This window comes from Lathamus discolor, chromosome 1 (genome assembly GCF_037157495.1).
Source record: "Lathamus discolor isolate bLatDis1 chromosome 1, bLatDis1.hap1, whole genome shotgun sequence".
Classification (NCBI taxonomy): domain Eukaryota; kingdom Metazoa; phylum Chordata; class Aves; order Psittaciformes; family Psittacidae; genus Lathamus; species Lathamus discolor.
The window spans coordinates 43,192,283-43,206,873 of record NC_088884.1 but is presented as its reverse complement, the minus strand read 5'-3'; the positions used below and the strand labels follow the sequence as shown (position 1 = coordinate 43,206,873).

The following is a 14,591-nucleotide window of genomic DNA, read 5'->3' as shown; positions in this document are numbered from 1 at the left end:
GCCAATTACATTCTTTTTGTTAGAACACAAGAATGCTTCTGACCTCCTAAGGTAAGAGTCTCTTCCAGAGAAGGAGTTAAGAAAGAGACTTCTCAACAAAGGTATATAATGGAATGTCAGCAGTTTGAGCATGAAAGATGAGAAAAGAAATGCCAAATTCTAATAGCCTGAAACAGTACCGTAACTGCTCTACTTGAGTCAGATGGTTTTATATTTAAAATTACAACAGTTTAACATGTTCAATTTCAAGATAAAACCCTTCTAATTAACTGCCGATGAATTTCAAATCAGGCTTGCTTATTCTCAAACTTAAGAACTCCTCTGTTGTTCCCTGTCTCACTATCAAATTCAGTTGCTTTGCAGGATAGATGCTGCTCTTACAAAATTGAACATGAGTTCAACATTGAGCATTTACTGTGTGGAACTCTGCCACCAAACCTGAAAATTAACGTCTCCTTAGATTTACCACTTTCAAGTTTTAATTGGGTGTAAGAACTGAACTTGAGAAAACTTGATCACCCTGCAGGACACATACTGATCCAACATAATAAACAGCTAAATAAAGGAGACCTCACTTTTTAAAAGTTGTCAGACACTGACAGCATCTCCATAGGGATAATGATACATTCGTTTGCAAAGCACTACCTGTGCTATCTGCAAAGAATATAGGAACTAAGTATTATTAGAGATGGAAAAGGCTTATTAGATCATCTATCCATCTCTGATGTAAGAGAAAATGACAGTGATTTGCTGCTGTGATTTGACAGTGGCATTTGTAAAAATGTCCTTTTTTCTTAACTCTCTGCAAGTTTCAGTGCTGAGGATTCAATAAACTAGACAGCTTACTAACTTTGCCAGTCTCCATTTCTACGAAGCATAGTGAGATATTAAATACATTCATTTCAGGCCCACATTTCCATCTTCTTCCTTCAACTTTTATTTTTTGAAGAGGAAGGAAAGAACAATCCTCATAATACAGCACGTCAAGCTTCACAGAATGGGTGCACTCCCCAGGTGCAGACAACTTGCATCTCACCCCTTTACAAAGCAGTAATGTACCATCCTTCCTGCTTGGGATTGTGCATCATGTAGGAGAGAAGCTGTTGTGCATCTTGCTGGTGTTTTCCAGCAGACTTCTAACTCAGAATCCATCACAATATACCCATCACAATGCACTGTCAAATGAGCACGCATCCATCCGTAACCTATACAAAGTGGATGCCTGATCAGATAATGCATAGACTCTTAAGTGCTGGCAGTCATCAGAGGTCTGCAGAACTTTTGGTGGTTGATACTAGCAGGTTGGAGATACTCCTCCTCATGGAATAAGGCTCTGCTCCTCCATCAGTTTCAAGAGAAAGAATTGCTTCTGCTTTTCCTTATACTCCCTAAAACATCTCGGAATATTTGCTGTAACAGGTTTTCAATTTAAGTGCCGATATGACCAAATGTCTGGAGGGAAATCAGTTGAAGTATTCAGAAGATGACTCTCAATATGATTCACACTACTGTGAGCAAAGAAGAGGACTGTCTGGCCTTCTGTACTGGAATGATAACGGATATTGGATGCAGTGTTACTCAGATAAAGTTAATGGCAGTGACATCTGGTAGATGATACAGAGGAGTAAACTCCTGTCACCTGTTTCCTAACACTCTGTGCCCAAACCATTATATGTCAGACTTGGTAAGAGTGAATAACCTTTCAGTTTCTATCTCTCTTCCCTCCCATGCTCTCAGTCATATGAGACTGAGCGACTGCTACATAAATCACCTCCATATATTCACAAAGACAGCAGAGCTAAAAGCCACCAGAAAAAAAAGGATTCAAATTACTGGTCACCCCAACATTTAGCAGTCATTGTATAGACTTACACATTCTGAAAGCCTTCTCAGAGACATAACAAATGCTTACATAAAGCCTGGTACCTTCAAAGTGTTTCACCAGCATAAATATATTAATAAGACCTTTCCGAGAAGAGAATGTAGTGTCAGAGAGATGCCATCCAAATGGCTGGGCTCTTAGAGGTAGAGCTTCAAATATTTCGTTAAACCTTCATACTCTGCCACTAATGTCAAGCCCGTTTAGAAAAAAGGATGGAAAGTACAATGGAACTTTATGAGCAGGAAGAAAAGTAACTGCACATAAAATGATTTTGCCCTCTATGATTGCAGTGTTAATTAAATTGTATATTCCGTGATGTGCATCAACTGAATTCAACACGAAGTGAAAAAAAAAATAGCATTTTTATACTCAGTTTGACTGTTGCCACCTAGATGGTTCTTTCAAAGAGACTGGTGACAACTGCCACTGATGCGCTTTGGTATACATCTTGTTTAGGGGTCATAATGAAAATATAAAGGATAGTTTGGCATATGACACTTAATTAGAAACATATTTAGAATTTTAGTTAGCACTAGGCTGTTAAGAACTGACAAACTTACCTAAGTGCTGAAGGAAATAAACCATGTTATTCTTCAAATATTGTAGACCACATACAGACGACCTCTTCAATCATAAATTCATTATGCAATTGTAACATGCAGAATAGTCTACAAAAGCTACTTTTGTAGCAATGGAATTATGTTTGTCATACATTTTTGGAGGAAAACCAGTTGCTTAGGTTTTAGTTTGTTATTTTTTAACCATGTTTTCTTACAAACAGTAAGCCAGAACACCATACCGTATTTGTGACCGTTACCAAGAGACAGGCATGTGTTTGTTGCTACACGCTTGGCATAGGTAAATCGTGTTAGCCTCTGTACATACGGTACTGTATTTGCTAATTCTGAAGCCAGGGTACTTCGTGGTTGCAGCTGCATCTGCTGTGAATTCTGCAAAGTCAGCTGACAACAGGTTTATGGACATAGGACCTTTCTCATCCCTCCCTGTCCCCTACTCTATGCACTAGAATTTGTTTGGCATCTATGTTGCAGAGCAGGGGCTGGAACACCAAAGATGGTGAGGTAGCTGGAAGCAGTCAAATATGGAAAAATTAATGACATTTTGTGTGAAACAGCTCCCAGACTACTGACAGACTCTTGGTTCTTGATAGAGATTTATTTTCTAAAGTGGGCTAAGCAATTCTCTGAATTAGGCTCACCATATATATGATGGAAGTAGAGGTTCCATAACAGAGCAAAAATAAGTGATAGGCCTTTTCGATTAGAAATACTTAGCCTACCTAAATCTGGAGTAACTGGTTTCTGTGGGGTCACTTTTTATTTGTACAGTGAGCTCAGGAGCTGTTGTAGAAAAGCTACAACTAGTATATAGAAAAATAAGATTAACAAAGAGTCCAATTAACCTGAATTATGATATATTCTCATATTTATTGGTTACCTTGCATGCTTATGAGCATAGAGATGCAAAACTGAAACAGGAGACCTCCTGTATTATGAAAAAAATATCTAGAGAGTTCATGTAAGCACAGTTTTCCATGATGTATTCACAGGATGATATTGCCTAGCTTATTATATAACATATAATAATAAAAAAAAAAATAAAAAAGCCACACATAGGTAACTTCAAAAAGGCTCTATAAAAATCCTACAAATATGATAGTGTTTTTTCTGCATATAAAGTACCTGAAATTTGGAGAAAAGTGAAGGCAGAGGCTCAAATGGGAACTAAGAAAAGCTACTTTCTTCTAGCTGACATGACTCTCATGCAAATATATTAGAATTGACAAATGACAAATAGATATAAAAATATACATCTGTCAGTTCACTTGGGCTCTGAAAAAACAAATTTTGTACAACCCAGATTTCATCTCTACTGCAAACTATTCAAAGCACCTGTAATACTGTTCTAAGATCCAAATACTTTAAGAATAATTTATGTTTATTACCCCGTTCTGTTCTAATATAGACTTACTTCCAAGTCAGAATGCATTTCTGGAAGTAGCTCACACTGTTCATTATCTATTTCAAGCAATGTTATCACTGTTTTCTACTAGCAGGATATGAACCTTATGACGCAATCAAGCGACTGAGTCAGGTCCTACTGTGGATGTGACCTAGAAAACTCAACAGGCATATGTTCTATTTCATAGGACAGATGAAACCCTACACTGATTTATACCATGTTCTCAGTCAGTTGCATATGGGTATATCATTGCTTATATGCTAGAAGCTTAAAGTTAGACCAAAAAGGTAAATTTTCAATTTCTCTTTGTGTAGTATTTCGCTTATTTTACGTGTTTTGAAACAGAAGAATATGAAACACTTTAGGATCACACACAATAGTGCAATAAAAGTTCAATTTCATACTTAATAAAGTTTGCAAAGATTAATACACTGCAGTTTCACATTTCCAGCCTTTCGGTATGCTGAGGCCTTAAGGGAACAGGGCCCTTGAACTGCAAACTTTTTATCTTTTTTTTTGTTTTCATCCTTAGCTATAAGAGTGGAAGGAAAGTGCCCCATACAGCATGGGTAACATTGCATATGCAGCAAGAGTGCCCTGCAAATGCTGTCACTATGAAACAATTGCATGCATAATAGTCCCAACATAGCAGTGGCTTTCAGATCAATAAGCAGCAAAGAAAAACATCTGAAAAGACAATCTTTGAAATCACAGAAAAAGCCAAGCCAAAGTCTACCATTTTTGAAAGCCTGAGAAGGCTGCATGGCTCAGCAGCTGATGAGTTTTTCACAACTTGTAACCTATATCCAGTATTCAGGGTTTTGTCACTTGTATTAAGGAAAGACTTAATCCAGCAACTGTCCCTTTAATTATAGAAACTAAGGTTTGAATCCAAAGCAGCTTATTAGCTAAATTACACAACGAGAAGCTCAGACTCAGATTTCTTCTTCTCCCACCAGAGAACTGAAGCATGCTGTGCACTTTATTATGAGTGGGCAGATATTATCTAGCAATCAAAAGGAAAAATAATGTAAAACTGAGTACAAAATGCTCTTACAACAAGCAAAAAGGTGATGTGTCAGTATGAACAACTTCACAGGATGCAATGTAAATGTAGCACCATACCTACTAAATAATGAACTCACAGGACATTGGCACAGAGAGGAAAATAGAAAAGATGATTAATATTTGAGTGAGATGCCATTCCAAGGTCTTTGTCAAATGCATAATTCTAATCAATGGATATTATTGCATAGCAGCTCAATAGAACTGTAAGGTATTTCAGTGAATACCTACCATTAACTTCATGCACAATAAGATGCCTTGAGATATAAACATTGAGAATGATTAGGGCCACAAAGAAGCCTAAATACACAAAGCTCTTTCTTACAATTCAAATGTAAATTCTATGTACCCAAACTGCATCAATTCAAGAAAAAGTGAAATTCACAAAACTTTCTTAATATGTTGCATAAAGTATCAGAAAGATTGAAAAAGGGATTAGGAAAGGAGAATGCACCATTCAGTGAGTATTGGAAAAGATGTTTATCAAAAATTTATCAGGTGAAGTAAGTCTGAGAAATGCTGATAACAGATGGGAGCTGTCTTGGCAAAAAAAATGTTGCTAGTTTGACTGTTTCTCTGGCTGAGGATGAAAGTATTCTCGGGGAAAAGAAAAAAGGTTGATTTTTCTTACCTCTTCCTTCTCTGCACTTTGCAAGTCCCTCCATTCCTCAGTGACATGACCGAAGTCCACTGTGTTCATCGCAACCTTATACTCCCCAATGATATCATGTTTGGAGAAACGATCAAAGTCATAAACTGCCATCACTAAAGTTTTTCCACCCAGCTCGGAGTATGGCACCTGCAAAGACAAGAAAATGACAAACTCTCTATCTGAGACAATAAAGATCAGCCCACTACAATGCAAATCTATTTTTTTGGTTTATCAGCTGTCATCTCAGGTAAATTGAGCTGCAGAGAAAATTATGAGCTGTATTTGTTTCAGAGTCACCAGATGCAGTATTTTTTGAGGCCAGGCTCTGGCACTCAATAGAACAATGTGGCAGCTCACTTATCACTCCCTGCGTTTTTCTCATTCTACTTCAAATCGTTTTGTGGGTGATGAAACTCAAACAGAAAGCCCAATTATTTGCAGTGAAGACACATGAACTTTTCACACAATGGTGTCTTTTCCTCAATAGATCAACTGTCATCACTCAGAAATGGATAGCTCCCAGACTGATGAAAAAACCAGAACTGGCTTACTGTATCTGACACAGAGTAATTAGACACTAAATAGTCCTCTTACAGTACCACTGCCTATTACTGACCAGGGCATATTTTTCATTATTATACCTTTCACACCGTAGACACTAAAGTGCTTCCCAATTCACAGTGCACAGCTAGAAACTGTGGTGGCAGAAGGCCAAGTTCTGACTAACTCTCCAGCTGTTTTGATGTTTCAGACAGATGCTGTGAGTTAGGATGCTTATGAGTCACAATTTTAATATTCAGATGAAGATGAGCAGCTCAGGTAAGCTACACTTGAGTGGCTGTCCGGAGAGGTCTGATTTAGGGACTGTTTGGACTTACATTGAACACTTGGTCAATTTGCATATATTCAGCAAATATAAATGGTTTCCATGGGCTTCAGTAAACATTTTGTTATTAACTGTCTATATAAAACCAGAAATGAAAGTGTGGCATTATCGTTGGCCTTGTTAATTTCCATATGTTCCAATCTGTTTAAACCCAAGGACTGTTGTCTTCTGCTCCTGTCTGCCTTCAACTTGCTTTTTAAAATACTTACTAATAACACAAGGACTTTTCTTTCTTTCCTAACATGCTATATAATGTTTAAAAGAATCTTTTCAAATTGAGAGCTAGCTCCAGCTTCCATTACTGAATAAATTAGTTTTGGGGGGCACAGGGTTATGTATTGTAATAAATACTCTAGCAAAATCTATTTTGATTCTGCAAATTCTGTGTAACTTGTAAAAAGCTATAGAAGGCAAATATATGTGGAAGGCAAAATACTAAATAATTTCACTTTTGTTTTTACCAGACTCAAAAACAGGAGAAGAAAAATGTTCTAAAGTTTCCTTCTACATCAGTTTATAATGCCACTTAATGGATCCTGGTCATTTGGAATGCATGGAAAGACTACATCTATCATTATTTAGTTGTGGGTTTTGTTTTGTTTTTTTGTAACTTGACCTCACTAAAGCTTATTTTAACTACCTTCCTTTTTAAATGCTTCCTCCCTTCATTACCTCTAAAGTAGCCTCAGTCTCCAGGTTTGTTCAGGACTACTAAGGATGTCCTCAGCTCTTGTGAAGGATTGCTCCCTCTCCCTGCTTTCTGCTCTGCTCAGGGATACCCAGCCTCTTGACATAATTCAGGTAAAACCATGGTAGATGAGTGTTTTTCTGGCATGGACATGTCAGAATCATAGCATGCTTTGGGTTGGAAGAAACCTTTAAGATCATCCAGTTCCAACCTCCCTGCCACGGACAGGGACACCTTCCACTAGACCAGGTTGCTCCAAGTCCCATCCAACCTGGCCTTGAACACTTCCAGGGATGAGGCAGCCACAGATTCTTGGGGCAACCTCTTCCAGCATCTCACTGTCACAGGGGAAAACGTCTTCCTAATGTCTAATCTAAACCTACCCTCTTTCAGTTTACAGCCATTCCCCCTTGGCCTGGCACTACAAGGCCCTTGTAGAAAGCCCCTCTTCAGATTTCTTGTAGGCCCCCTTTAGACATGAACCCTCTTTCTGCTTTTGGGCTGAGAAGGAAAACATCCCTCTGCAGACTGGTGCTGGCCATCTAGGATTCCTCGGTTCCCTTCTGGCAGTGTGGTGCAGGTATACAATTCAGACAGCTGGAGCCTGGTTAACACGTGCACCCTGGAACAGCACCACGGATATCTGGGAAACAGAACTGAAAAGGGGACTAACACAGGGAACCACCCAAAGAAAAGAAGGATTGAGGTCCGGGGCTGTGTTATGTTTCTGCAGTACATAAGAAACGTAACACACTCACTCCCATTAGCCTTTCTTTAGGAGGAAGGCTGGCAGCTCACAGCTGTGCCCTTGGAGAAGGTAACAAAACAGGCCTGGGCTGCCTGGCGGGCAGCTCTGCCAAAGGAAGAGATGGTAAGGATGCCAACAGAAGTTGTGCACTACCTGAACTGGGTCACAGAAGTAAGGCCCTGCCCAACTACATTGTCAATATTTCCCACTGAAATTATTTATTACAGTTGCAGCATTAGTTAAATGGTCACTTTTCTTTTTCGCTGTAGTCCCCAGAATAATGATAGTATTTAGCATGCCCCATGGGTTTTCTCTTGAGTACAGACCATAGTATCAAGGGGACGATCAGTTCCATACTGGGATGAACCTAAACACTGTCAGGTACTGTGCTGAAAGCAAACTTTCTTCTGGAGTATAAAATTTGAATATTAAATATGTGACTTAAACCAGTGGACATTACAGCCCAGGAATGGAAGACTGGATTTGTAATTTGTACCTTTGGTTCTTTTTTCTTTTGTGAGCTTCATGGGAATCTGTAATTTAGAACTCTGTTTTCTTTTAAATACTCTCTTAGGGAAGCTCAAGGAAAAAATAACTCCCCACAAAAGATTACTTTTATGAACATCTTCAAGGGAAAAAATAAGCTTCTATATGCAGTAGTGGTTCTGGCCTCCAGAGATATCTTTCGCATTGAATGATTACATAGCCTGAGTCTTTCACTGTTCCTGTTTTCAATCTGTAGCTGTCATTACAAGATTGGGCACACAGAGAAAGGCCTGAAGTAACAGCAGAGGAATGTATATTAGGAGAAGCCCTATGAAACATACTTTATACTATTCCTTTATTGTATTTAACTGACGTTTAGGTACAGCTCCTAACTGTTTTAGAAAAACACTGTTGATAGATATTATTGGAATGACTTCAATATTTCAACTTAAGGCTTAGCTACATTTTTTTTTTAACTCATATGTCATTAAACCTGAGACATGATTTCTTTTCATATGTAAAGTAACATAGCAAATAATTGCTATGACAAAGTCCAGCAAGATTAATCTGCCATATTGTCCTTAATCTGTTTACCTTTTTGAGGGGAAAAGAAATGGTATACTGAAATTCATAAATCAGACTACAAAGATATTTAAAGAAAACGCTGGTCTAGTGAAATTTACCTGACATTTGTCAAGTTGTCACTGTTTTCTGACTTTCTCGTAAGTTTTATCCAGCCAATAAATACGGATCAGATTGTCATACATCAGTTAACCAAAGTGCCTAAAATCAAACTGTGCCTTTTACACCTACTGAGGTCTGACCCTATGTTATACCATTCCATCATAAGAAGATTGAGTATCAGAGGTTTCTACAACATGAAAAACCACTATGCCCAGCTACCAATTAACTAGTATGTCTAACACAGTGGCCAAACATGAGATAGTCGTTAAATAAAAAAGTTTCAATAATTATCAAAAAATACCTTGAATGTAAATTGCTCATTGAAAACAGGGTTAAGGGTCTTTCTGTGGACTTTTGTCTCATATTTCTTCTTCTTGTCAGGCAGCAGGAAAACTTTCACATACGGATCAGATGTACCACCCATATCTAATGCAGGCAGCTCAGCTGCTTGAATAATTCCAACCAGAAGCTGAAAAGAGAGAAAAACAGCAGAATGAAATTTCAAATAGATATTTATAAAAAAACCCCAAACTGTAACAGAGAAATAAACATGGAGACCCTATTTCTGGTCTACGAAAAACTATTCCCCCCCTTCAAGGAAGGCAAATGAAGCAACACTATAGACTTTGGAAAACCAATTATGGCAGATGCAGACTCTACAAAGGCTGTTTTTAAGCAGAAAACAGGTTTTCAAAGGGCAGCTGATTACAGCTAAATACAGACTTCATCTTTTTAAAGACTGCAATCAAATAACTTTCAATTGCTCTCTCCTCTTGTGCATTATATTTCTATGCTGGGCACCATGAATAGAAATCACATTATTAAACAATCAAGAATGTCTAATTTTGACTACAAAATTTGTATTCTAAATCCCCAGCATGTAACCTTCCTCCTAACCAAACACAAAAAGGTGATATATCAAATGCAAATTCTCAAGCAGAGCTCTGCTGAAAAGAAACGAATTTTGCAGTTTTCCTTGTATTTAACTTCTCTTGCTATGTATACAAATGGGTTTAGATAGTAAAGTAAGGACATTTTCGAAAAATACCACATAAAAACTAACCTTTGGTAACTAAACCCTAATAATAATTCATAATCTCATTGCAACACAGAAAAATCAGTTTCTTAAATCTCTTCTGTACTTTTAAAAGTCAGACTGAAGCACGTTTGAAATTTGTAAATACTTTGGCAATTTTTTAAGTGCTATAAACAAAGGGTTATGTTATCTTATGTAGACATACCAGCTTGTATTAGGCCATATCAGCACAAGGGAGTTGAGACAAAGAAATATTTTTAATCTAGCTTCACGTCAGAACTAAGGTAAACATTTAAATGACTCTTCAAGGTCAATGTGGAGGCAAGATATTAAGAAGCTGGGATGAAATCTGAGAATATTTCTTAAAAATCAGTGCTTCAGTCACAATATATTTGTTTCTCTCATAATGAATGGTTCAAAATTGAAAACAGAAGTTCTAACAACTGGAATATAGAACAACATAGTCAATCTAGAAAAGAAGCTTCTGAGAGATTTCTCAAAGTTGGACTTACTTTACCAGTTTAAAATTGACAGTATGGCTTGCATATTTTCCAGTGGAAAATTCCTGGGAAATTTTCCCTCTTAAGCTCCTAAGGACTCTTTCAATTAAAACTAAGCTATAATTTTCTATATACTATATAAAATATATGCTATATGTATATGTTATAATATATATATGCTATAATATATATATGCTATAATATATATGCTATATAAAATTAGGACTCTTAAGATACATGAAACATTTTCCTTTAGCTGTAAGACACACTTCTATCTCACTCTTCTCATAGATGCATAACAGTTCATAAATACGTGGACAGGTTCAGCATCTACATCCAGTCTTTCACATCTAAGAGTGAAAAACAAGTCTATGACTTCTACTTAGAAGAATGGAAAAGCAATTGAATTGCTTTCAAAAATTTCTTTCTCTAAAACTGAAGCATCATAGCCTGGAGAGTACATTGGTCATCTTGTCTCCATTCTCAACCTTGTGTAATATATTAGCCAGATTTTAGGTCTGTAGTTTTATGCCACTGCACTATACTAACCCAACTGAATCTCCTCTTTTACTCTTTTATACCATCTATCCCCTGACAAATTCCAAGCTGCAACATAGTTTTAAGCAGCAAAATAAAATAGGCATCCATGACTCAATTTATTACCTTAATTAAATACTACACACTTTTACTGATTTGTTGCTCTTACATCCTATTTTCCTTTGTAAAATATAATTCACGAATCAACATTTCCTCCAATAAAATTCACACAAAGTCTGTTTTCATATTCTAACAAAACTGAAATCCATCTGTCAGAACACATTTGCAGCTTTTCCTTTCCCCCTCTTTAGACTTTCTGCTTCTGAAGGGTCTAACACTTCAAACTGATTTCATACTGATTTCAAGGGGGACGAGTGTGACTCAGCACATGGCCAGTCTTCTGGCAGTTGAAGAAAAGCTCCTTTAGCCACAGGTTCTTTAAAGGCTTCAGAATGATTTTTGGCTCTTGCATTGCAAATAAGCACTGGTAGTTAGAAGATAGTTGAAAAGACAGGAAAATACTATGTATTAAGCCAGGTCATAGCTGTGTGTGAATACCCTGCTGCTGACAGAGAAAATTTTCTTTATTTCTCTTATTTTCTTTGTCTTGCAACAAGTAAGTGTACTGCATTCTGTAAACAGCAAAACCAAAGAAATTGACTGTGGAAATAAACCACAAGTACATGTAAAAGTCAGTTCAGATGAAGAATAGGAATAAACAGGGATTTAAGTTCAGTAGCCATTTCTTTCCATAAATAGAGAAGAATGATGTAGTTTTGATTTAAGCTGTCAAAAAATGAAATGAAGGCTATGTATTCCCAAGTTCACTGAAAGACATGCAGTAAAAGTGAAGAAGTCCAAAGTTAAGCCAGTTTTAACGTTAGGCTGTGAATTGATATAATTGACAAAATGATCCCAACCACAGCAGAAGGCCAGGGAGGGCAATTAAATATGAGCTAGTTTAGGATGTGGTCAGACCTGCTAAGTAGGTTGATTCTAGGTCTATATCATACTATGGTGCCTATTTTTACTGAAAACTTGGCTCAGTATGTGAAAGTTTGGTCTTACCAGTTTCAGAGTAGGGTACTGAAGGAGTATCAGTCTATGCCTGGAGCGATTCCTCTTGTCCAGATTTACCCTTTTTTTTTTTTTCTGTTCCAAACTAAAGTTTTCCTGGCTAGTAGATATACTCTAACAGAGAGCAACACAACCTGATGCAGCTAATAAGGCAAAGCGCACACTTGAAGGGACAGAAAGCTACTCCTGGCAATCTTACCAATTTGCTAAAAGACCCATGATGAATTAACTTACTTCTATGTCCCTTTCTTCTACCTCCTGTCTTTTGTTTGCTTACATTTTAAATACCGGAAGACTGAAGCTATCTTTTACTGTCTGCATGCAGACTCCATAATATAATGTGGTTTGACATTGATTGGTGATGTCTCAATATAAAAAGTTATTAATAACTATTAGATAAAACTGTCTTCAATTTTGATTAAAGATGCAATATAAACTCCAAGTACATTGGATTCCAATTTACTAGTACTTCTGTCATGAACCTTCAGTCATGCTTTCTCCTTTTACTCTGCACAAGCAGTAAGGATTTCAGAAATATCTACCATGTTAAATGTATTACTTCATTCACTCTTTGCACACCCAGAAATAAACAGTTACAGGTTGGTTGTTTCAAACCTGATTGTTCTGGAAGTCATAATCCAAAGAATATTGGATTTTCCCTAACTTCTCCACTTCTTTGGGTTCTTCTTTCTCTTCTCCATCAGTCAGCCCAGTCTCAGCATCATCATCCTTAAGAGCCTAGAAACAAGAAATATATTCATAAATAAGGTAAACTCTTCAGGACCAGTTTAGAATAGACACTGTCCTCAAATCTATGTAAAAGCCATTAAAAGCAAGCATGACAGCAGAAGTCCAAATATGCAATTTACATATATTTGTATACTATTTAGGTTGCTCAGGAAGATACTGTAAATCAGCAAGCAAGCAATGGAAGTAGGACGAAAGCTTCTTCAACTATTACAAGCAACCACTGTTATAAAACCTGAAAGTAGAAACAAAATACCAGCTCAGTATGAAAAAATTCTTCTGGGCTCACACTGGCTCTTAAAGAGGCACAAGGAGGCAAACATGCTATTAAATAAGCAAAGTCATACATTCATTCAACTTAATAATATCTTGGCAATGTCAAACCTGGTTGTGCATGCTGTGAATTGTTTGCAATTGGCAATACATTTCTGTAGGATTACTATGATTAAGAGCATGTGCTGTGGATGAGTTCTTCCTACAATCATATGCCAAACATTTTTCATGTTTATTTAGAATGAATATGGAAGCAAAGTTTTCACCATGCCATTAGCAAATGCATGTTTCTCCATTTCTCTCCCTCCCGAGACCAATTTCCTTTTTATTCATTCTCACTATAAAGCTTGGCTGAACCAAATTGATTGCAAGTTGATTTTAGTTTGCTTAGGAGGAAACACAAAAATAAAGAAATACAGAACTGCTCACAGCTTTTTCTATTGCATAACCCCTGCTGTTTTTAAAGGACACAGCAGTTACCTTAGATTTTATACATAATTAAAATACTAAATGATGTAATCATTTTTTACTGTACCAGAAAGCAGAAGTATTTGCACCGTGAAAAAAGGAATTCATACAATTATTAAACTGTATCAAGAAGAACTATGTAGATCATACTCCAGCAGATTTTTACCTAAGTATGAACTGAAAAATGTGCAAAAATGATGAGACAGATAGTGAAAAATTGTGGAAAATGTAAAAATAAAGTTGAGAGTGTGAAATCAAGCAATCAATATTGAGCATTCATCCGAATTGTTATTTGCATGTTAGAGCAAAGAGTATGCTTATTATCTATAAAAGCTCTGTTTGGACGAAAGTTCCTTCTATATGGAACTTCTGCTTGCACAGAACTTTTAAGTGCAAGAGTAAGATTTGTTGTGCTCTTTTTTCACAATGTGAGGTGGTCTGAAGGAACCTACAGCATTTATAAACAGGATGCAGCGGGAGCTCTTTATCTGAAGACAGAGTGAGGTTGGGAAGTCACTATATCCACAATTGATGGTGGCTGGTGAAACATTGAACATGAAAGCATTAACATTCTCACTCAGCCATGAACGCAGTGGGGGTCACACAACAATTGTGGGGGTGTGGTAAGAAGAAAGATTGATCTCTGAAGTAGAAAATGTTATTTTTCAGAATCCAGATCTAAACTCAGGAGGTCAGATGTAAAACTGTACAGTATTAAGCAATTATTTCTCTACTTTCAAAAATAAGCTAGAAATTCAGCTGGCATAGCTCAACTGAAATCAATGTAACAACATTGATTTATGCAAGCTGAAGAGTTGGGTTTGAGTTAAATATCTGAATGTTAGTGAATGATGGACTCTTTACTACGGACATAAATTA

The 14,591-nt window shown here is 36.9% G+C and overlaps 1 protein-coding gene across 11 annotated transcripts in view; it reads right to left on the bottom strand.

Annotated features, from left to right (window-relative positions):
- Nucleotides 1-14,591, bottom strand: part of SYT1 (synaptotagmin 1) — a 368,604-nt gene that overhangs the window by 77,982 nt on the left and 276,031 nt on the right. For 10 of the 11 annotated variants that reach the window (XM_065669324.1, XM_065669334.1, XM_065669329.1 and 7 more), the window contains 3 exons: nucleotides 12,840-12,962; nucleotides 9,376-9,543; nucleotides 5,562-5,729 (listed from right to left, as the gene is read on the bottom strand). In XM_065669324.1, coding sequence (XP_065525396.1) covers nucleotides 5,562-5,729; nucleotides 9,376-9,543; nucleotides 12,840-12,962 — 459 coding nt within the window. The remainder of the gene's footprint in view (nucleotides 1-5,561; nucleotides 5,730-9,375; nucleotides 9,544-12,839; nucleotides 12,963-14,591) is intronic. The other variant, XM_065669321.1, reaches the window with a different exon arrangement.